Here is a 21,939-nt window from a genome sequence, read left to right on the forward strand (position 1 = left end):
ACTGTTCAGAGACACATAACTAATTTGTTCTTCATCATGTGCTGGGATTCACTTGGAGTTATAAAGTGGATATTATTATATGGCCTTTTAGATTTGTGATCACGCATGACACCCTCTTCATATCATAGTGTTATATATACACACTACAAGATGAAATTGGATGATGTTATCTGAGGATATCAACCATATACATATCTACTATATATCATAGTTTCATTAACACAATTGCATTTAGGCTTTAATATACCTTAAAGTTCAACAAAAAATCACTAGAAAATGGTGGATGCATGTGACTTTTTCTTTTCTTTTTTAAAGGAAGGATTTCTATTCTCTTGTCTTCTTGTAATAAGAATTTAAAAACAAGAAGAATAATAAAAAGAACTATCATTTGTTTGGCAAGTTAAATATATGATTCTTTTATTATTGTTTTATAATCACTAATCTTTTTTATAAGTTTTAATATATTTTAATGATTAATTTTTTAATAAAAGGTCAATTTGAGGAAAAATTCCCTAAGTATTTATTAAGAATTTAAAAGTAAAAAACTTCTATGAAATAAAGTTCTTTTAAGTTTTACTAAAAAAATTTCTATTTTTGAATTCTTACAATATTATTAAGGCATTCTTTAACAAAACCTATTAAAAAATAGATAAAAAATAATATTACATAATCAGTAAATATTATTATTTTTTGTTAGTATTTAGTTAGTAATAATTTATACTTATATTTATAAGAGTTTTACACACAAAAAATATATAATTTATACTTATATTTACTAAAATTTATATACATAAATTAATATATTTTTACACTCATATTTTTTAGAATTTACACATATAAATTTAGTAAAGACAATTTAGTATTTGTGTTGATCAAATAATAATAAAAAATATTAAAAATTATTGACTTCCAAAAATTTTGTAGATAAATATTAAATGATTAATATTTTTCCTTCTATTTATCTTACATTTGAGTTAACACTAGTGAATCCCTTATTTTTTTTTCACTATAAACATTCACCTTCACCTTTTAGCATTTCTCTAAAAATAAACTAACCCAATGGATAAAAAGTATCAGATTGTGTCATTTCTCTCTCTAAATGTCAATGTTCTCTTATTATAATAACCTAATTGACTTTAATTAATTAGTATAATGGCCTATAAAAAGACAATTCAGACTATATACAGGAACAATTAAAAAGAAGAACCATTAAATAAATAATTAAAAAAACATAAAAGGACTTGAAGGTTTTCTTTCTTTACTCAAATTGACATTATCAAGAGCGAAGCCTTGAAGGGGACCTAAGATAATGATCTAAACAAGCCACCAAATACTACTACCAACATAAAAGTTCTTAATCATCATATGATTATTATTAATTTAACACACAATACCAAGCCATTTATTCATTGAAAATAGATACATATATTTTAAGAAACCTTATCTAAAATATTATGAGTCCAAGCTTTCTCTTGGTGCTCTTTAAGGGACCAAAAACTATTTTCATCCACTCATGACTCACCCCTATCGGTTTTAGAAAAGCCAAGAGACTCATTGGCCACAAGCTTCTTTTATTACAAAGTCTCTCACACTATACACTTTCTTTCACTTGTCTTTGGGGTCTGTGTCACTCAACCACAGGGTGCATTTCCTCTGCTTCAACCCTGCTGCATTAGCCGTTTTATCACTCTTCTCTGGTGAGTAGTGAAGTTTTCATCATGTGCCCATCATTTATTTCATTCCAAAGTTTCAAACTTTTATGTGATTGGGGGAGAAAATCAATCATATACATTTGGGTGTTAATTCAATTCTCTAGGCTTATTTTATTTTCTAGCATTTTTGAAACACTGTTCAAGGACAAATGAAGGAGGTAATGGCTATAAGCATGTGGGGGTTAAAAAGAAAATGGTCCCTTTGTAAGAAAGTTTGTATTTTTTTATGTAACTGATCATTGCCATTGGCCATTGCTCGCTGGAACCATTTCTTTCTCTTGAAAGGTGCTGTTTGCTAATGAAAATGTTAGGAATGTTTCAGTGCTTTCAGTTAATACAAGAATTTATTTTTTGGTCAAATATTGCTTCTTATATTTTAGTAAGTGGAGAAAAAGGGGTGCAGGGTATTTTGCCATTTGAAGATGCTTTATGAGACTTGGTTTCACGTGAGTCATGCTTCAAATATGTCATCAATGAACCTGGGTAGGGAATTTACTAAGTCTTTATGATGAACAAGGAAGTCAACTCTTTTAGGCCTCATATTTTTACTTTATTTATCTGCATACTATAAAACAATTAACATTTCCATCTAATCAACACTTTATTGATAAGAATCTGAAAAATGGCTAGATTTTGGTTCTTTTCCGGAACCATTAGTTTTAATAAGGATTTGATGATTACTTTCAAACTGATTTTGTATGTGGTTTCATTAGTCATCATTTGAGAGTGGATGTAGAACAACAGTTGATAAGCATCATGCATTATTATTGATGTTGTACATTTTTTTTTTGTGCAAATTTGTTTATGGTAATCATATATTGTGTAATATAATCTAATTTTATTCCTTTTATGGTTGGTGGTTCTCATGGATAATACTATGTTCTGTTAGGTGCTGAACATGGCACAGATTTTGGCACCCTCTACACAATGGCAGATGAGAATCACAAAACCCTCACAAAATGCAAGCCCAATTACTTCAAAAATGTGGAGTTCTTTAGTGTTGAGACCAAACAAGAAAGTTGGTGCTACCAGCTCTGCCAAATTTAGAGTGATGGCAATTAAGTCCGATAACAGCACAATCAACAGGCTAGAGCAGCTACTTAATTTGGATGTATCGCCATACACTGACAAGATCATTGCTGAATACATTTGGTATTTCATTTCATTTTTTTTTCTTGTTCTAGCTATGAATAATTATTTCATTTTTGTTGCTTCTGTGAAAGCTTTTAAAAACTTTGATATCTTTTCTGAAACAGGATTGGTGGAACAGGAATCGATGTGCGCAGTAAATCAAGAGTATGTTGTTTATAATACCTTAGCTGCTATATGATTTGTCTGATGTTATTCATGGTAATCTTACACATTGTTCTTCATTTTCAGACAATTCCAAGGCCGGTTGAACATCCTTCAGAGCTCCCTAAGTGGAACTATGACGGATCTAGCACTGGACAGGCACCTGGTGAAGACAGTGAAGTAATCTTATAGTAAGAATTTCGGAACTGTTGCTTATTTTAATCTTATACCACATAGCTATAGTTTAACTTAGTACTCTTCTTTTTTCCCCTCAGTCCTCAAGCAATTTTCAAAGATCCTTTCCGTGGTGGTAACAATATTTTGGTAAGAGCTGTTATCTAATTGCAGAAGTTTCATGGCAATTTGCTTTAACTTGAAGCACAAATATTATGAAGTTAGTGTGATTTAATATAATCTTTTTCTTGCATAGGTAATTTGCGATTCCTACACACCACAAGGTGAGCCTATCCCTACAAACAAGAGACATAAAGCTGCCGAAATTTTCAGTAACCCAAAGGTCCAAGCTGAAGTTCCATGGTATATATTATGCTCTTAAAAGAATGATAACCAAAAACAACTATTTCCTTCTTATGTTCAAAATGATTTAGTATCTACCTATTTATGCACAATCCTGCAAATTTCTTTGACATATGATGATCAATGACCAAAAAGAAAGATATTTGATAATTGACATTTCCAACTATGATTAATGGCTTTATGTTTAATTTTTCAAAGGTATGGAATAGAGCAAGAGTACACCTTACTTCAAACAAATGTGAAATGGCCTCTAGGTTGGCCTACTGGTGGCTACCCTGGCCCTCAGGTAATATGTTGTGCTTACTCTTTCCTGTTTTGTTCACATTTGACCAGAACAAGTGAGTTTCATGATGCAGATTTGATTATGCTGGTTGTTTATTTTGTTACATTAGGGTCCATATTACTGTGGTGCTGGGGCTGACAAGTCATTCGGACGCGATATATCCGATGCTCATTACAAGGCTTGCTTATATGCCGGAATTAACATCAGTGGTACCAATGGGGAAGTTATGCCTGGACAGGTTCATCTCTGGAAAATTCCATTTCTTGCAAAGCTTATGTGTATATGAATGCATTTTTCTTATTATTTCTTCCATGAATAATGAAGTGGGAGTACCAAGTTGGTCCTAGTGTTGGTATTGAAGCTGGTGATCATATCTGGTGTTCAAGGTACATCCTTGAGGTAATTCATTTTACCTACTTTCATTAGCATTTTCAACATATTTCAATAGCGCCGCAACTCAATATAACATTTCATATGCATTTTATATGTTGTGACAGAGGATTACTGAACAAGCTGGCGTTGTTCTCTCTCTTGATCCAAAACCAATTGAGGTATTATAGTACTTTAGTTTACAGTATGCCTTATCTGATGATTATAACACTAATTGTTTTGGTTTTTTCGCCTGACAGGGTGACTGGAATGGTGCTGGTTGCCACACCAATTACAGGTAAGGACTAACTTTTGTTATGAATATAGATTGCATTTGTTTTTCCATCTTCCTAAAATTCTAAGTTGATGATATATAATTTGCTTTTTTCTAGTACAAAGAGCATGAGGGAAGATGGAGGCTTCGAGGTGATAAAGAAGGCAATTTTGAATCTATCGCTTCGCCATGTGGATCACATTAGCGCATATGGAGAAGGAAATGAGAGAAGGTTGACAGGAAAGCATGAAACAGCCAGCATAGACACATTCTCTTGGGTATTGCTTGAAATTACCTCTACCTTATTATTGTTAAAGCTTAAGACAGTAATAAACCAAGAATTTTATATTCTATGGAAACGTCCTAATAGCATTGAACTTGCAGGGAGTCGCTAACCGTGGTTGCTCAATCCGTGTGGGAAGAGACACAGAAAAGAATGGCAAAGGTAAGTTGAAGGAATTGTAGCATTAGACTACCTATTCCTTCTTTAGAATATTTGCTTTGCTAAATGCTAATGCCACATATACTGCTATGAAAAAATGCTATGCATCCCTTTTTTGTTTGCCCAAAATCACCCTGTTAAGTAGGTAGTCTATAAAAATATAAAATCCTAAATTTTTATTGCATCTTTCTAGCACTTTAAATTCGGACAGGAACTCTAGCTATGTAACATTGTTTTTCTGGTATTACTTTTCTCAATTGAATTTTACTTCATTTCCTTTTCCGTTTCTCTTACCTTGCCAATCCTCTGGTGATCTCAGGTTACTTGGAAGACAGGCGCCCGGCTTCAAACATGGATCCATATGTTGTGACAGGATTACTTGCAGAGACTACTCTCCTGTGGGAGCCAACTCTGGAGGCTGAAGCTCTTGCAGCTCAGAAGTTAGCATTAAAGGTCTAAATCTATTCTGATTGGTGGCATTCTCGATGGAGTCGACGCCCGGAATCTCTTTTGCTTTCCTTTTAGATTATTTATGGTTTTAATGAACTAAAGAGGTCATGAGTCTGGGTTGTTATTGCTTATCAGATGAATGCACATTGTATATTAAGAGTTTCATTGGATGCATTTGTATTCGGACAAGTTCCATTATGCTTGCTTATGTTTCAGTGTTCTTTAGCTTTGTTTCCTATAATAACTGAGCCTATGAACCTCACAAATCTCAGGCATTCAAAACTTTTGCTTACAAACCAGTTTGGAATTGGATGAAGATTTAGTCTCATATAATTGGAACCCTTCTAACCCTATACAGAACATAGAGGAATTCAATAAATCACAACCGGAACAAACTTAAAAAGCTGATAAACATTCAAAGAAATTGGGGCATTCCGAGAATCGAACTCGGGACCTCTCGCACCCAAAGCGAGAATCATACCACTAGACCAAATGCCCACTTGATGTTCAATTGCATTATTTAATTTTTATTTGGCTTTTAATTACGCTGCAAAGAAACAAGTATATTACTGGAGTTCTGTTGAATCTGTTCCATTCCCGCTAACCTCTCACTCACTCTGTCATGTTCATGTACTCCAACCATGCCACTGCCACCTTCTATTTCCCCTCCACTTTCCTCCCACTCCCAACCACCATAGCCTCCATTCCCAAAACCTTCTTACCAACACTTTCCTCACCAAAACCCCTCTTCTCTCTCAGAACCCCTACTCCTATTCCAATCAGGGCTGCTGCTTCATCAAACAGCGCCGACAATACCGGTAACGCAAACTGGACCAAGTGGGTCCCTGCCGGTTCCCTCGCAGCCGATAAGGTCCTCAGGTTGATTGCCGGCGCCACCGCCAGTCCCATTGGCCAGTTCGTGTCCTCGCCCACTACCTTTCTTCACTCCATCGATCCTAGAGTCAAATTGGTCAGTCACTCCAATTCAAGGTTCTTTTTTCTATGAAAAATTTGAGATTTTTTCTATGTTTTGGGCTGCAAAGTATGAACTTGATTGTTTGGTAGAGAACTAGAGATACTGTTTAGGTTTGTTTATGGACATTGTAGTTTAAGGATTGATGTGGGAGATTATTTGTGTTGCTGTTATTCATGAGCTATTTGATATCATCTTTTGATACTACAGGTATGGCTTTTAGCTTTGGTTATTCTTCCGGCAAGGTCACATATAATTATGCAGTTTGGATTAGTAGCATACTTGACTCTGATTTCAGTTTGGGTTCTGCCAAGAGAAGTTTGGATGGTGAGTAATCCTTGACTGGTGGAGTTATGTTCATTTATAGATGGATTTTTTAGTTTGCTTCATTATCTTTGTAGTAAAAGAAAATTATTCCAGCAATGGCCATTTTTGGTGTTCATCTTCTAGTACATATAGTGTTATTGTTTTTGGATGCTTATTTATGAATAGAGCTAGCTGGTAAGTTTTCTTGTTAGATTTTTTCTTCCGAGTTCTGACTGATTGAATAAATTGATGTGCAGAAGAAATATTCAGAGGTTGGATTTTACATTTTGTTAACTGAAAGATACTTGGAAGTGGACTTTGTATATGCCTTCATTTTTTCATCCTGCTATGATGTGTTGATCTGGGAATTTCTTGCTAATTTCTATCTGTAGGATCAATTGGGGAGAGTTTATTTGCTATCAGGATTGTTATTCATAACATTAGGGCTAGGTGCAGATGGTGTGCCCCCACTTGTTCAGTTGAGAACTCCAACACCTGCATTGATGGGGCTTCCTAAGCTTCCTGTATCATTAACAGGTTATTCATATGTAATCGCCAAGTTAGGTCCATTAACCTTTACAAGGAAAGGCTTATCCATAGCAAGCACTGCTGCCTGTTTGACTTTTATGGTAAGTTGCTTTCTGCCTTTTGTGTTGGACATCTAACAGAATTCTTGCCGTCAAAGCATTGTGAAACAACGGAACACTTCGATGATTCTGATTTTCGAGAATTTGGTTCTGCATTTCTTTTGAAGGTATTTCAAAGTGCTAGTCTCTGCCTCACAACTACTACCCCTGAACAACTAGCATTTGCATTGCGATGGTTTTTGCTCCCTCTGAAATATATAGGTGTCTCTGTGTCAGAAATTGTGCTTACCCTTTTACTGTCATTGAGATTCATCGGTCTAGTTTTTGATGAGGTAAGAAGGCTAAGGGGGTTTTAACTTCCATACTTATCTCTGATATTGATAATCTTAGTTTCTTTTCTCATCTTACTTTCTGCTTTTATTGATAGCACATAATTGGTTATTTGATATTTACCTTGTATGACTACAAAAACGTGCGAAAAAATAAAATCATGAAATTACTAGCAGAAAAAAAGAAAGAAATTAAGGGAAATTTTGGGCTTGACAAATGTTGGGTACTGACAAACTGCTTTTGCTGGAGTTAACTGATAGTTTGACACTTCTCTCTACTTGGTGATTAAAGTTTCCTGGCGAGACTAGTGAGAATGATGTCTTAGAAACAATGTCAGCACTATTCTGAAGGATATAATAACTATCCCAACACTGTCCTTTTGCATTAAATTATGGTTTTGGATGTTTCATTTAGTTTAAGGTGGATTGTGGGGAAGTTGATAAAAAATAGGCTCAATGGCCTTTTTCTTAACAGGATGGAGTTCATTCAAAAGCTAAAGGTAGATAAAGAGTCAAATATATGGATTATGGGAATGCAAACAGTGTTGTAAATGATATTCCTGGTTTAATAATTTTGAGCCTTAGAGGTAAAGTCAAGCAAGAATCGAAAATTTTCAATTTTATGAATGATTGGATTATTAGATTTGCAAAGGGAATAAATGAAGTGATTCGGAGGAGGGCAGGTTAATGATGGTCCTGATGGTTTTATAGGGTTCTATCACGTATGAATTTGAATTAGTGTACCAGACTGACATGGAAAGAGATCTAGGTTGATGCTAGGATTCTTTTAATGCATCTACATTGCTGCTACCTTGTAATGAACTTATTTTATGTACTGATCTGATACTACTTAAATTGCATAACATAATTAGTGCATGTGGGTGGAATGCATGAATGAAATAGTTAATGCCACAACAATAAAAGTTCTCTTACACAGGAAAAGGAAGTAAAATTCGACTTAAATACCCATATTATGTTATTGCAGGTTCGAAACATCGCTTTAGGGATTGTATCTCGCAGGGTAAATTGGAAACAATTGAGTACTATGGAGACAATTGATAGTAAGTAATGTTATTAGCTCTTTCTTCTGTTTACAGGGATTGACAGAAAATTATTGTTATGTTCTATAGTCTCTTGTTTGCTTTCCAACAAATTAGTTAATTGTGGATAAATCTGTTTAGAATATCTAGGCTTCACATTTGTTTTGGACAACTGCCATATTTACTTTATATGGTTATATAAGAATATATTTTTGTTGATAACATCTTATTTAGTTTCCAATTGCATATCACCTAATATGTTGCTATATTAATATTAATAATGCATTAAGAAATCAATATTTTGCTGGTAGACGACTTGGAGTTGTTATGACATGTTAATCTGTTACTGATGATGCTGAATTGCTGATCGATAATTAGGTCATAATGTCTTCAAAAGATTTCTGTTGAAAATTTGTGATTTTTTGTTGCTATCAATGGCCTTTCCATTCTATAAACCGGTAACAAATGCATGTATAACTGACTAAGAATTCCAAAAGAATAATGTTTTAGTGTACAGTTCAATCAGAATATTACTTGGGGAAAGATTTTTTTTTTCCTTCAATTGTCATGACACTTATTTTATTTTTCCTTATATGCCTCTGCAGTCTTCTTTAACTACTTCCGGCAAATCTTCAAAAATATTTTCAGCCATGCAGAACAAATTTCTCAGGTTAGCCTCTTTGATGTTCCCCTGCTGTTTTCTTCACGTTAGAAAAAGTCGAATAATCGGATAACTTCGTTTTAATTTCATCAATTATATCATTTATATGAAGGTTTCGCAGACCCATGCTTAAAATATTGCTTTCAATTCTGATGTGTCGAAAGTAGAAAAGTTTGAAATTCACTCTTGTATTTTTGGCATATTGTGAACCTTCTATGTTGATTTCTTTTAGCACTTCAGGTTTTGAAAATAGGTTACATGAATTAAATTGGCCTTGCATGTTATAAACTTCAAATTGCCTTCATATTCATAGCTCTTCTTCTGACAGTTCAACATAACTATTGTAGGCTATGATAGCCAGAGGTTTTAAAGGGGACAGTGGTGATCATAAACTCTACTTCTTGGCAGAATCATCTTTTGGAATGGCAGATATTGTATGCTTGTTGTTCTTGACAATTATCATTGGAGCTGCTTTTCTATCTGAGTACTACCTTGTGTGATAACTAATACTTGCCTATCTGGCATTGTGACTTGTGAGAGCATTTGTTATGTAATTTTGTTCAATTTTTCATCTTATGATTAGATGATTATAAACACTACAGCCCCTTGCAAGAAAATGTATTTTCCCCAATGCAAAATATATGATGGGGGTTAACACATTGCAAGGGGAAAATTATCAACAGATGAAGGGAAGAAAAATAGGTGGCTTGCTTCTGATGTTAGTTTTGTCAAATTAGAAAAATGATATTTGTACAATTTTATGGACATATCTTTTGTATATTTTTCTTATGGTTAAACAAACAATTTTTTTAATCGTTTTTCAGTTTTTATTAATAAATTTTAATTAAAAATGTACAAAAGAGGTCAGTTTTTAGGAGGCAAGTGTTTTTTGTTCATATTTTGGTATGTGCTTCTTCCTCATGTTATTCTATAGTATCATACATTGAAAATGAATTTTTTTTACTTAAACAAGCTGGAAAAAAAAAATTAAAGACAGGAACGGCTTAAATAAAAGGAGAGTTCCGTTTAAGACTACTCTTGAACTTCTTTTAAGGAGAGGGAAGCTTCACTTGATAAAGTTGTAACTTCATCATTATCTTTGTCATAGTGTCTGTCACTGTATTTGCATTTTTTTATAATTAAACAAAAGTCAACACGCTAATTCCAATGTATGATATTCCTTATTTTGAGCACCAACGGATTAATAAACCCAAAACCATCCTAGTGATTATTAACAAGATTAAACGTTTCCACACAATCCGTCTCACAAATAATATCTCGTTGACCCACATCTTATACTAAGAGATATCCTATTCAAATAGCAAATAATTTTCCTTGAAAAATACTATTGCACTCAGTCATTCTCAAATACACCCTTTACCAACAATATCTAATAATACAAACAAAACCAACACTATCACCAGAACCGGAATAACTAGTATCACAATTAATCTTGAAAACACTCATAGATAGAGGATTCAAAGAACCACTTAGAATAAAGAGGAGAGACATATGTTGTAATTCAAAAACACTTCTAAGCTCATTTTTTGAAGCTAATACCAGACAAATAATCACTTTTTCGGAGGCCAAGTTTTATAAGGATTACAGATGTCATTATTTTTTACTTGTCATATCCACCAAAGTCTCAAAAAGAACCTGAACGGATGTTCTCTGCTATGATACAATAACCAGTTCTTTAAATCTAGAAGATGACAAGAAATATCCAACTTGTGCCATACAAGTTGAGCTTTCGGACAATCCCAAATACAATGTAAAATCGATTCCTAATTAGAAAGGCATCTTGAACACCTATTTGATGACGACATCTATATTCTAAAGCAAAAACTTGCAGTAGGAAGAACATCCTTAAAACACAGCCAAGCCAAATAGTTGTATTTTTTCAGAACAAGCTAGCATCAAAGCTAAGGTCAATTCCACCGCTCCTTCCAACCAAACAGCTGCTTACACAACCACAAGTAATCATTACGTGAGTCATAGACTTTGGAAGCAAATCCATAACAATACCAACCTACTTCTAGACCCGCTTATATATCGGGATTGTAAGAAAGAAAATGTTACCTTTCAAATTTTGAGATAGATAGGAATAAAGAGTCTCCAAATATCACCTACCAACTGATCAAATATCCTATATCCGGAAGTTTAAACCGCTTATATATCTGAATTATAAGAAAGAAAATATTACCTTTCAAATTTTGAGATAGATGAAAATAAAAAGTTTTCAAATATCACCTGCCAACTGATCAAATATCTTATATCTAAAAGTTTAAATCATAAATGTAAATATAATTCATCTCACTAAATAGCTGCATTTCTCTCCTCCACTTAAAAAACTAAAAATTGATTCAAAACATATTAATCTTTTAAATAGTGGAATAATGTAACATTCAATTGTTTTAAACTTATAACAATTTGTATACCAAAAAAGCATATTCAGCTTTGGAAGCCCTGATCAGGAGTAATTTGCATGATTTAATTTTGTTATGGTAATTCGAATAAAGTTGTTAAAATATTATTTTAGATTTATGTTTAGTTTGCTTAAGTTTTTATTTTTAAAAAATAATTTATAAAAATTATCTTTTAAAAAATATTTTTTTTAAAAGTTATAACATCTGTGTTTAATAAATTAAATTAAAAATAATTTTTACAAGTAACAACAACTCAACAAACACATTTGATAAATTAATTTTTGAAATTTAAAAATATTATAATAGACATTAATGTAAAAATTAAATTTAAATATTAGTTAATATACGAAATTATATTAAACCTTTTAATTTTGATAAGTACAAACTAACTTTAAAAAAATTCTTTTTTAAATACTTTCAAACATTTTTAAAAAACTGTCAACATAAATACATAAACATTTTAATTTATCAAATATAAAATGGGTTATTTATGCTTTTAAAAAGTAGACACACTTTTTAAAAAATTTTACAAAACCAAACCGCATAATAGCTAACATTAATTAACGAAAGTCGAAAACTCATATATATATATACAACTCAAGGGACACCATAATATCAACATAGATTCGAAAATCACTAATCTCGAAAGCAAGTTGAAAGGATGAGTATTATTTTGAGAGTCCTATAATGGCCATGACTTCCATTATAATTATAACTAGTATTTGCATAGTGATGTCACGTTCAAGTTGATTCCCAATGCAAATTAAACCTATTAACTCCAAATACACACAAAATCTACTTGATATATGCTGCTCTTGCTGCAACATTTCCTACTATCACAACACATGTATACTTGATCAACTAATTTTAATCCATATTTTTAAAATTATTTTAAATATTTTAAAAATAATATTAGATAAATATTTTTTTCAATTAATATTAGCTTTTTTTTAAATTATTTTATTTATCTTAAATTCTAAAATTTAAATTGTAAATTATAAATATTTAATTTTACACTCTAAATTATAAATTCTAAATCTTAAAATTAGTTAATATTAACTAATTAAAAATTAATTTCTTATATTTTTTATTTTAAATTCTAAACCTTAAAACATAAATTATCAATTTTAAGTCCTAAATTATAATTAAAGTTAGCTAATATTAATAGTTGACTAACTAAAAGATTAATTTAATTATGTATAATTTTACTATTGAAATTAATAACAAAAATTATTAAAATATCTAAAATATTGAAATACTTGAAATATTTTTTATTATTATATGTTATTTTTTATCAGTTTAAAATTTTTGAAAAATTGATCTTATGACATTTTTACATCAAAGTAGAAGCTAAAAGTAAAGAAAATTGAAAACGTAATATTAATACCACATTTGCCCCTCAAAACACTATAAAAATTTTAGACATAAATTGTTATAAACAATTAGCTATATGAATGATATTGTAAGAGCAAAAATGAAAGACAACTCTAACCATATTAGGTATATTACACTAAATTAATTATTAAAATTAGTTATTAATAAAAATAATATATATTAAAATATAAAATATATAATAAAAATAAATTAAATAATATATATTTATTTATAAATATATAATGATTTTAGTTACTGATGTTAATTTACAAATAACATTTTTTATTTTTCACTAACACCTTAAAACACCTCTCAAATTCTAGAAAAAATTTCCTTTTTCTCTCTAATCTCTACGAGAATATATAATCTCCAATTAATTGCACGCAGTGACGGAGCTTAAAAAAAATTTTAGGGGCCAGATAGAAGATAATTATCAAGATGCTTTTGATATAGATTCTATTTAAGATAAGTTCGTCTAACCTCATCTCTCTGATTTGGGTAATATTGTCAAATTTAAAGCCGTTTTTTAGGATCTTGTTCCAAAGAATTAAGGTCAAACTCATCAGATGCAACACTTTGAACTTTTGAAAGTTATATCTCACTTTCTTCATGATTCATTAAAATAAAAGAACTATCTACATGTGTTGGTATTGTAAAAGTTATATGTTTTTCTTTTTGAATATTATAGCCTTCCTCTTAAAAATGCATCAATTCATTAATTTTTCATGATTATTTTATATAAAAATTTGAATATATATCCTGTAAAATATGTAAAAAAAAGTCAGAAGGACAAATATTAAAATTTATAATATTTATTGAATTTTTTTATCAATTTATACAAATACAATAATATCAATACTTATTGAATATTTTAATCTTTTTTATCACATAAAAAATTAAATTAAATAAACAGTAAAATATAAAATAATATTAAATTACATAAATAAAAAATACCTAATTTTTTATATTTGAATTCAAAAATAGAGGGAGTGTTGCTTATTTAATATAGAGCTGCGAAATACGAATACACTCAATTCAATCCAAATCCAACAAAGTTTGAATGTTTTAAACTAAAAATTATTGTGCAATAAAAACAAGAGATGAAGATTGAATTTTAGTATTTTAGGTCATAATAAAATATTTGAGTCAAGCAAACTATTTTTTAAAAAGTATTACTAATTTTTTAATAAAAATTTGGGGAGCCATAGCCCCCTTGTCTTAACTAAACTCCGCCCTTGATTGCAACGCATGTTGTAGGGATAAGTTGCAGCCCTGGAATCATTGGAATATTCTAAATTGCATTTCAACATTGCATGGAGTTTTTAATCGGAAGGAATCTAAGTGCCTGATTAGGTGTAATTAATAACAATACCTTTAAGTAATTAACAGAGAATTTAATCAATAACAAGTCAATAAATATTTTTAAATTATATAATTCATTAATTGTTATTAATTAATAATTATTTAAATTTTTTTAAAATATAAAATTATTAATTATTAATTACAGTTGTTTAAAATTATCGATTATAAGAGTTATTGTTTATTTAAACTTTTCCAATTAATAATTGGACGTATGTGTAGAGTAGCTAGTGTGGTGCATGTTTTATTTAGATTTTTTATTTATTAAGGGGAAAAAAAAACTTCAATTTGGGACTATAATTCTAGAGCTATCCGATTGAGATAATGCAACTGAGAACTATGATCATGTAGACGTAGAGTTTTGATATTTTTATATAGGAAAAGTATGAGGAGCCAATGTAATTGCTCTACAATGTCTACAATGAGGATAGTTTTGTAATTAAAATCAAAAGATAATTAAAGTAATTAATTATTATTTATTTCAAATTTCAAATTCGAATGAAATTAGAATTCTTACTTTGTTGTTACCTCCTTCATCTAACTCTCCCTCTCCTTTTGACCTAGCAGAAACTCCTTCCCCCAATTTGACCAAACAGCCACCGAAGAGAGCCCCACCGTCGGCGCTGAAGAACCAACCTCCATGAAGTCTGCTGCAACCTGAGCAATCGGCGCTTTACCTGCATCGAGGAGTCGCACTTTACTTGGAGCGCCGACAACCCTAGCCCACATGAAGCCAGTTCCAGCACCGTTGCTGCCGCGCTCGGGCATCGCTGCCGCTTCCCCTCAAGCCGTCGCTGACTCTTTCCCTCGCGCCGTCGCTGCCCCTGGAGATGTAATGGAGAGGTGGCTGATGATACCTATCATTAGTATAAGGTGTGTAGTTTAAAACTTTGAACTGTAATACAATGCCACATACATAAGTAGTTTTTTTAATATAAGTGAAAGAGTATGAGTAGAAATGTGTTGAAGACTTGAATCATGATAGAATGGTCTATATGTGTGTTTTAGGAAGATATTGAACTCATGAAGTATATGAATTTGGATGCTTATAGATTCTCCATTTCTTGGTCAAGAATACTCCCAAGTAAGTCTTATTAATTTTCTTCATGTTAACTACCACCCAGATAACAGTAGTAGTAAATGGTAATCAGCCATTTTTAATTTCTTGTTCTGAACTATTTGTAGAAGGAAAACTTAGTGGAGGTGTAAACCACAAAGGAATTGAATACTATAACAACCTCATCAACGAGCTATTGGCTAATGGTCATAATTCAACATTTTTCTATCCTATTATTATATTCATGAAGCTGTTAATCATACATAATCCTTAAAAATAATGCAGGTCTGCAACCATTTGTGACTATTTTTCATTGGGACGTTCCTCAGGCCTTGGAAGATGACTATAGTGATTTTCTAAGCCCGCACATTGCGTAAGTGACCCTAACTTCCATCCAAAGTAGTTTATCTATCATTATATTGAAGGAGAGCTTCTAGAAAAATATATGATAATTGGTTCATATGAGGATGCAGAGATGATTTTAAGAACTATGCTGAAGTTTGTTTCAAGGAATTTGGTAACAGAGTGAAACACTGGATCACTTTGAACGAACCCAAGAATGTCAGAAAAAATGGCTAAATCTGTAGATGGTTATATTATTACCAAGTGTTTAGTTGTTTGGATTGGATTTAAGCGAAGACAATTTAATTATGTTGGATGTTCATTTTACAAGATATGCGAATGGTTATTTTCATTCTTGAGCGGATGTTTGGTTGTCATGTTGGATGTCCTTTTATTCATGTAATTGATTAATACAATAAGAACTCTCTCGATTAAAATATTGCATATAATGCTCTATTTATCATTCCAGAGTTTTGTTGGAGTCTTATGGGCACTATAAGTTTCATGAACAAATAATCCATTACCATATAAATTATTGATTTTTCTTTTTTACATTAATGATTGAGATGCATCATGTACTATATTTTAAGCCATTTAAACTAAAGCAGATTTTTATTTTACTATGATTTTTCATGGTTCTTTCCATTCTAAAGTGGATGGTTACTTTGAGTATACCATTTGTCTTTTACGTGATTTCCTAGATTTTGCTTGCACAACCTTCTCAACTTTTGTGACGTAAAGGAGTGAGCAATCTAACAAAGTAAGCAATGAAGGTTCGTGCATTGATCACGGATGTTTATTTTCGTACAAATGAGATGGTTATTCTTGGTGCAAGCAGAATATTTTTTTTATTTCAACTATTTAATTAGGAGGAAGATAATAATTCTCAATTCATCCAAATTTGTTATAGTAATAAATTGATTGTATACATACATGTATGAAGACTTTAGATGTGTTTATTGAAACCAATTATCTCATATATATTTTGCTTTGATTAAAATTAATTACATTTTTTATTTTATAATGGTGAGTTTTATTTTCATAATTATACTTATTTATCTTATTCACGTTTTCATGAAAAATTTAATTGTTTAGTCCTATTACTTGTTTGTAAGTAAATGTGTTGGATTTTGCAAACTGGAAAAAGGATAAAAAAGATAATTATTTTTTATTAACTAAGACCCGGTATTTCTTTTTTAATTAGAAAAAAATATTTTGATTTTATTGAAACGTGTAGTAGTTTTATTAGGCAAACAAAAAATTAAGAGAGAATAAAATAGGCTAGATGTTCATTTTACTAGGTAGACTAATAGTTATTTTCATTCTAATTTAGATGTTTATTTGATTTGAATTGAATTTAACATAACTTTGCATGATTAAAAGACCTTGTTAAAAAATATTGTGAGCATAATGACTATTATAAACTGAAATTTTACTAACACGCTTGATCTTAAGTTAGTCATTTTCGTAAAATATAACTTAATAAATTATAAAATACATATCACTAGCAATATGATTATTACACAATTTATCACTAACAACAGGACCAAATATTTAATAACTTTTTAGACCAACAATTATTCTTATTATGTACAACCATGTCATTTGCTTATTTGGCATGTTCCATCATTGTTTGATATTCTTTCACCCTAGTAAGAATATCGCAGCCTCCTTTAGCAGATTCCATATTGGCCTCTTTTCCAGATTTCTCCTGAAACTCCACTTCTCTCATTAATTTCACAAGAGAGTTCATTGATGAAAACAAAATTCTTTGCATCATTATCAATATCAAATAAAATATTAATATAAAGTAACAAGTTCTTAATAGATTTCATCTCGCAAATTGTTATGACATTATTCTAGACTCTTAATATTCATACATTACCATGTAATTAAACCTTTCATTTAACAATTGTAATTGCTAGCACAACTGAAATAAGTCTCAACCTATAATTCAATTAACTCACATCCTACATAATAAATCAAGCAAAAGACCTAGTTCATAATCAAATCAAACATCCATTTATTGAAAGAAACCAATCATCCGGATACTTAGTAAACTAAACATCCGTATATTTTCTAACAGGTAAAGTAATATAACATCTGTCATATCAAGTGATTTAAAAGATGAACAAGCATAGAAATGGCAAAAGTGGTTTAATAACATCTCAATTGAGCATCCTTACACACTATCTGAATTATCAATTAACAAATGACAAGCTAAATTGTTTTTTTTCTTTTTTTTTTAAATAAAGAAAACCCAAGTCAAATTGCGAAAGATATAGAATTAGGTTGATTCTTACACAACTATAATAAGTTTCAATCAATTATTTAAGCAAAACAAACATAAAGAGAACTAAATCAAGAACTATAGCTAAACTTGTAAAATCAAAGATGAATCAATAAATTATATACATAGTTCTAGGCTCAAATAATTGTACAATTTTTATATCCACTCAGAAGAAGAGAAATTTTTCATTCACATTCATTTTACACATTTCAAATACCTAGAAGTAATTAAAGGGTGGAGTCCTCAATAAACCAATAATAAACTCACAATCCACATAGTAAATCAAGCAAAAGACTAATTATGTAATCAAACCAAACATCAAATTATTGAATGAAACCCAACCATCCGTGTACTTAGTAAACTAAACATCTGTGTTATTTCAAATAAGTTAAATAATATACCATCAGTCATATACAGTAGTTTAATAGATCAACAAGCATTCACTAGTTCAACAAATTTAGGTAACATCTCATTCAAACATCTGTGCATACTACTTAAATCCTGGACTAACAAAACCAAAATTAGAAACATATAGTAATGAAAAAATAAGAACAGGCAAATTAGCAACAGCCACACATTTTTTTTCTAAATGAGTCCAGTTATTCAAATATATAAAATGGTGTATAGAAGAAAAAAAAATTCAGTAACTTAACTAAATTCATTGAATGAACATCCAGTTATCAAATAAATCCAGAGCCATCAAATAACCTAATGAAGCAGCGATGAGGGAGGCGGTCACCGTTGGGTCCGGTGCGAGAGAGTGCGACGCCGGGTGCGGAAGTTTGGCGGCGCGGCGACGGCGACCAGAAGTTCCTCTGCCTAGACAAACATAACCTAAATTGAAAAAGTATATAAACGAAAGCGGTTAAAAAATCAGGAAATTAGCAGCAACCACGGTAAGTTTTCTTTCAAATCAGTTCAACAAATTAAACATATACACCTTCACGCAGATGCAGCACACCCATTTCAATCAACCATCACCTAAATCCTTTGCATGAATAGCTATTCATGAAATAAACAACCAGCAAGCAACTAACTTTTGGCAGCAGCGAGAAGGAGGAGGAAACCACGGTGTTGGGGGCGTTCACGCAAAAACAGCGGCGGCGCGAAGAAGCTCCAGGGGTCAGCACTGGTTCAGGTGTGATGGAGTGCAACTCATATGCGTACAGTTGGCGGCGCGGCGAAGGCTACCGGGAGCTCCTCGACGACGTCAACGTTCGACAGTGGTGTGAGTAAGGCGCGCGGGAAGAGGGGAGCAACGCACGACCTCCGTGAATGGCCGACCTTGATTCTTACGGGAGGAGTGTGTGGGTGGCACCGGATGTTCAGTTTGCAGTGGACTACTGCGGGAGGTTCTGTTGCAGCGCCGACGGTAGGAGATGTTGGGGTGTGACTGCTGTATTTTTTAATCTGGGTGGTATGGGGGGATGGGGAGAGGATAGTTAAAACCTGAATAATCAAAATTAGGGTTTAGTGGATGAAAGGGGGTATTTTTACTCTATTGGACCTATTTTAAAGTCCATTGTAGCTATTGTAAAGATATATCATTGTCTCCCTAGCAGTACTCTTTTATATATATATATGCTAATTATATCCTCAACATTATATTATTGTTCGTTCTGAATATCAAATGAGCATCGAAATTTCAAAAATTACAGTGAATGCATCAATTCAATATATATACACTACTTAATACTTATATTATAATAATAATAATAATAATAATAATAATAATAATAATAATAATAATAATCAAATTTGACTTAAATCGGACACTATTAAATGTATAATTGAATATATTTTGAACATACATAGTACGTTGATTTTTAAAAATACAACAAATAATTTTGTTGGATTAAAATTAAATACAATTTTCTAAATATAATATTTAACATATAAATTTCTAATTTAACAGTTAATATTTGAAAAATTATACGAACAAAAAGTTATTTAATAATATTTATTTAAAAGATAAAAAGGTGAATATTATTTTATATTTGAGAATAATTTTACTTTCATATAGTGAAATGTTTACATAGTTTTTTAATTAATATATTCATATGTAAAAGTTAATAGAAATAGAAATGATACTATTAACATAGTAGTGATCATAATATATTAAGAGAATGATTGAAAAGATATTTTAGAAGGATATATCCACTAATATTATTTCAATCCATATATATTGCCAGTGACAAAAAAAATCCATATAAGCGTACACAAAATTTATATGACTGATACTTTTTTTATATGGAAACAGGAAAAGTATAAGGTACTAATATATTATCTACTAATTTATTGTCAATAATAATTAATTATTATATTTTAATTACAATTAACATTGAATTGACTTAAATTAATAAAAATTTTGAATTATAAGGATTTGTAATCGCGCCGAAGAGAACTGCGACGTAAATTCAGAAAGGTGTCATTCAACCCTCTTCCGCAGTAACCTCTAACTGCATTGTTGTCACTCGTCCCTGCATTCTCCTTCACCCTGGCATCAGTCGGCATTGCATCTTCTGCCTCCACCGTTGCTGTCCCTGCACGACGTGCCGATCATGCTCTTCACATTGCTGCATCGCATCTCCTCCGCCACTGTCGTCTTCGTCGTCACGCCGTGGAACCTTCGTCACCGTCGTCTTCACTGCCACGCGGAACCCCTTTCTTATGGAACTGCCGCTACTGCGTCGCGCCGTTAGTTGCACTGTTCATAACGCGTGCAGTAGTTCGTGGCTACGTTGTTGCTATGGCCTCCACCCCGACGATCTTCTGGGCAATGCCGATGCCCTCTGATCTGCAACCAATCCCCGTCGCCGCAACACGCGTTTTACATGCGCAATTTTCTGATCTCCTCCGCAAGACCACCGCCATCCACCGCAATGCACTCTCTCTATCTTGTTTCTACCTTCTCGATTTGATCAAAGACACCTCCACTAGAAGACACATGTATAAGGAGACACATCCACAAAGACACTTTTATTAGATACGGCCATAAAAAAGGCATTTCTATTAGACACATTCACAAGACACTTCCATTAAACACAGTTGACAAGAGTTGGTAGAAAAATAATAATATAAATTTTTAATTAATTTAATTACATAATTCAAAAATTATAAAAAATTTATTAAATTATAAAATAAAGTTGTAAACTCCGTTAAATTAGTAGATAATTAGTCAATAAATTAATTTTTAATAGAGAAAATTAGAAATGTGAATATTTTATTAGATTAGGATAGAACTCATCGAAATGAGAATTTCGACATTAATTTCGAAGAAATCGATCCAAGATTGAACCGAACAGGACAAACCAGTTGAACCTACCAGACCTAAACCTGGCCCGTGGACCCAACCAGACCAATCCTTAAATGAACCCAAGCCCCTTCTCTCCCTCATTTCAGCTGAACAACACTGAAAGCTCCAGGGAAGAAAAGGAGCGCCGAAACCCTTACGGTAACATTTAACTCGTCGTAACTTCTCCGTCCGAGTTCAGATCGCCGCACCATTCGTGGCCACGCGTCTACTGCGTCGAGCTCTACATTTCTACTGGAACAATTTCATAGGTAAGTCATTAATTACTCCCAGACACTCCTTTTCCCCAATTTTTTGAAAATTGAATAGAGATGTTGAATTTCTTTACTTTTTGATATTTTAGGATCCAATCAGCTTGAGAAAAATGTTCACTCTTACTTATGTGAAGCTTGAGTAAGGTGAGGATATGATAAATTCAATTTAAATTACTGAATTTATATTTTCGGAATTAAATTGGGTATATATGTGTTATAAATTAAATGTGTATTAGGTTGTGAATAAATAATTGGAGTTTGAAATTAT

The 21,939-nt window shown here is 31.7% G+C and overlaps 3 protein-coding genes and 1 non-coding gene across 7 annotated transcripts; 3 read left to right on the forward strand and 1 right to left on the reverse strand.

The window, feature by feature from the left end:
- Positions 1 to 1,470: 1,470 nt before the first annotated feature.
- Positions 1,471 to 5,568, forward strand: LOC130976034 (glutamine synthetase leaf isozyme, chloroplastic). The gene is made up of 14 exons (XM_057900774.1): positions 1,471 to 1,697; positions 2,602 to 2,864; positions 2,969 to 3,008; positions 3,093 to 3,196; positions 3,281 to 3,329; positions 3,436 to 3,542; positions 3,741 to 3,828; positions 3,935 to 4,063; positions 4,150 to 4,224; positions 4,323 to 4,376; positions 4,455 to 4,492; positions 4,587 to 4,746; positions 4,853 to 4,913; positions 5,230 to 5,568. Exons 2-14 carry the CDS (start codon positions 2,611 to 2,613, stop codon positions 5,367 to 5,369), a joined length of 1,299 nt encoding a protein of 432 aa, XP_057756757.1. The 5' UTR covers positions 1,471 to 1,697; positions 2,602 to 2,610; the 3' UTR covers positions 5,370 to 5,568.
- Positions 5,569 to 5,786: 218 nt separating this feature from the next.
- Positions 5,787 to 5,858, reverse strand: TRNAP-UGG (transfer RNA proline (anticodon UGG)). The gene has a single exon. It is a non-coding gene; the product is annotated as a tRNA-Pro (tRNA).
- A 112-nt stretch (positions 5,859 to 5,970) lies between these two features.
- Positions 5,971 to 10,038, forward strand: LOC130976035 (protein ABCI12, chloroplastic). Its single transcript, XM_057900775.1, has 7 exons — positions 5,971 to 6,330; positions 6,544 to 6,660; positions 7,032 to 7,268; positions 7,394 to 7,558; positions 8,541 to 8,616; positions 9,201 to 9,265; positions 9,604 to 10,038. Exons 1-7 carry the CDS (start codon positions 5,983 to 5,985, stop codon positions 9,754 to 9,756), a joined length of 1,161 nt encoding a protein of 386 aa, XP_057756758.1. The 5' UTR covers positions 5,971 to 5,982; the 3' UTR covers positions 9,757 to 10,038.
- A 4,687-nt stretch (positions 10,039 to 14,725) lies between these two features.
- LOC130976038 (cyanogenic beta-glucosidase-like) lies at positions 14,726 to 16,277 on the forward strand. 4 transcript variants are annotated; one of them, XM_057900779.1, is made up of 6 exons: positions 14,726 to 14,876; positions 14,983 to 15,288; positions 15,424 to 15,499; positions 15,601 to 15,678; positions 15,758 to 15,845; positions 15,946 to 16,277. In XM_057900779.1, exons 3-6 carry the CDS (start codon positions 15,439 to 15,441, stop codon positions 16,049 to 16,051), a joined length of 333 nt encoding a protein of 110 aa, XP_057756762.1. In that variant the 5' UTR covers positions 14,726 to 14,876; positions 14,983 to 15,288; positions 15,424 to 15,438; the 3' UTR covers positions 16,052 to 16,277. The 4 variants fall into 4 exon arrangements, 1 of the variants encoding a protein (XP_057756762.1); XR_009084543.1 differs by lacking the exons at positions 14,726 to 14,876; positions 15,601 to 15,678 and having other exon boundaries at positions 14,928 to 15,288; positions 15,758 to 16,277; XR_009084544.1 differs by lacking the exons at positions 14,726 to 14,876; positions 15,424 to 15,499; positions 15,601 to 15,678 and having other exon boundaries at positions 14,928 to 15,288.
- Positions 16,278 to 21,939: the final 5,662 nt, after the last annotated feature.

The sequence above is a fragment of the Arachis stenosperma genome, chromosome 4, assembly GCF_014773155.1.
Source record: "Arachis stenosperma cultivar V10309 chromosome 4, arast.V10309.gnm1.PFL2, whole genome shotgun sequence".
NCBI lineage: Eukaryota > Viridiplantae > Streptophyta > Magnoliopsida > Fabales > Fabaceae > Arachis > Arachis stenosperma.

Excerpts from the sequence above, each read along its gene's own strand:
- LOC130976034 (XM_057900774.1), top strand. The coding sequence starts at position 2,611 with ATGGCACAGATTTTGGCACCCTCTACACAATGGCAGATGAGAATCACA. Across the intron at positions 3,543-3,740 it reads GTCCAAGCTGAAGTTCCATG|GTATGGAATAGAGCAAGAGT; the intron begins GTATATATTATG and ends AATTTTTCAAAG. Across the intron at positions 4,064-4,149 it reads GGGAAGTTATGCCTGGACAG|TGGGAGTACCAAGTTGGTCC; the intron begins GTTCATCTCTGG and ends TGAATAATGAAG.
- LOC130976035 (XM_057900775.1), top strand. The coding sequence starts at position 5,983 with ATGTTCATGTACTCCAACCATGCCACTGCCACCTTCTATTTCCCCTCC. Across the intron at positions 6,661-7,031 it reads TGCCAAGAGAAGTTTGGATG|GATCAATTGGGGAGAGTTTA; the intron begins GTGAGTAATCCT and ends TTCTATCTGTAG. Across the intron at positions 8,617-9,200 it reads TACTATGGAGACAATTGATA|TCTTCTTTAACTACTTCCGG; the intron begins GTAAGTAATGTT and ends ATGCCTCTGCAG.
- LOC130976038 (XM_057900779.1), top strand. The coding sequence starts at position 15,439 with ATGAAGTATATGAATTTGGATGCTTATAGATTCTCCATTTCTTGGTCA. Across the intron at positions 15,500-15,600 it reads TTGGTCAAGAATACTCCCAA|AAGGAAAACTTAGTGGAGGT; the intron begins GTAAGTCTTATT and ends AACTATTTGTAG. Across the intron at positions 15,846-15,945 it reads TTTCTAAGCCCGCACATTGC|AGATGATTTTAAGAACTATG; the intron begins GTAAGTGACCCT and ends ATGAGGATGCAG.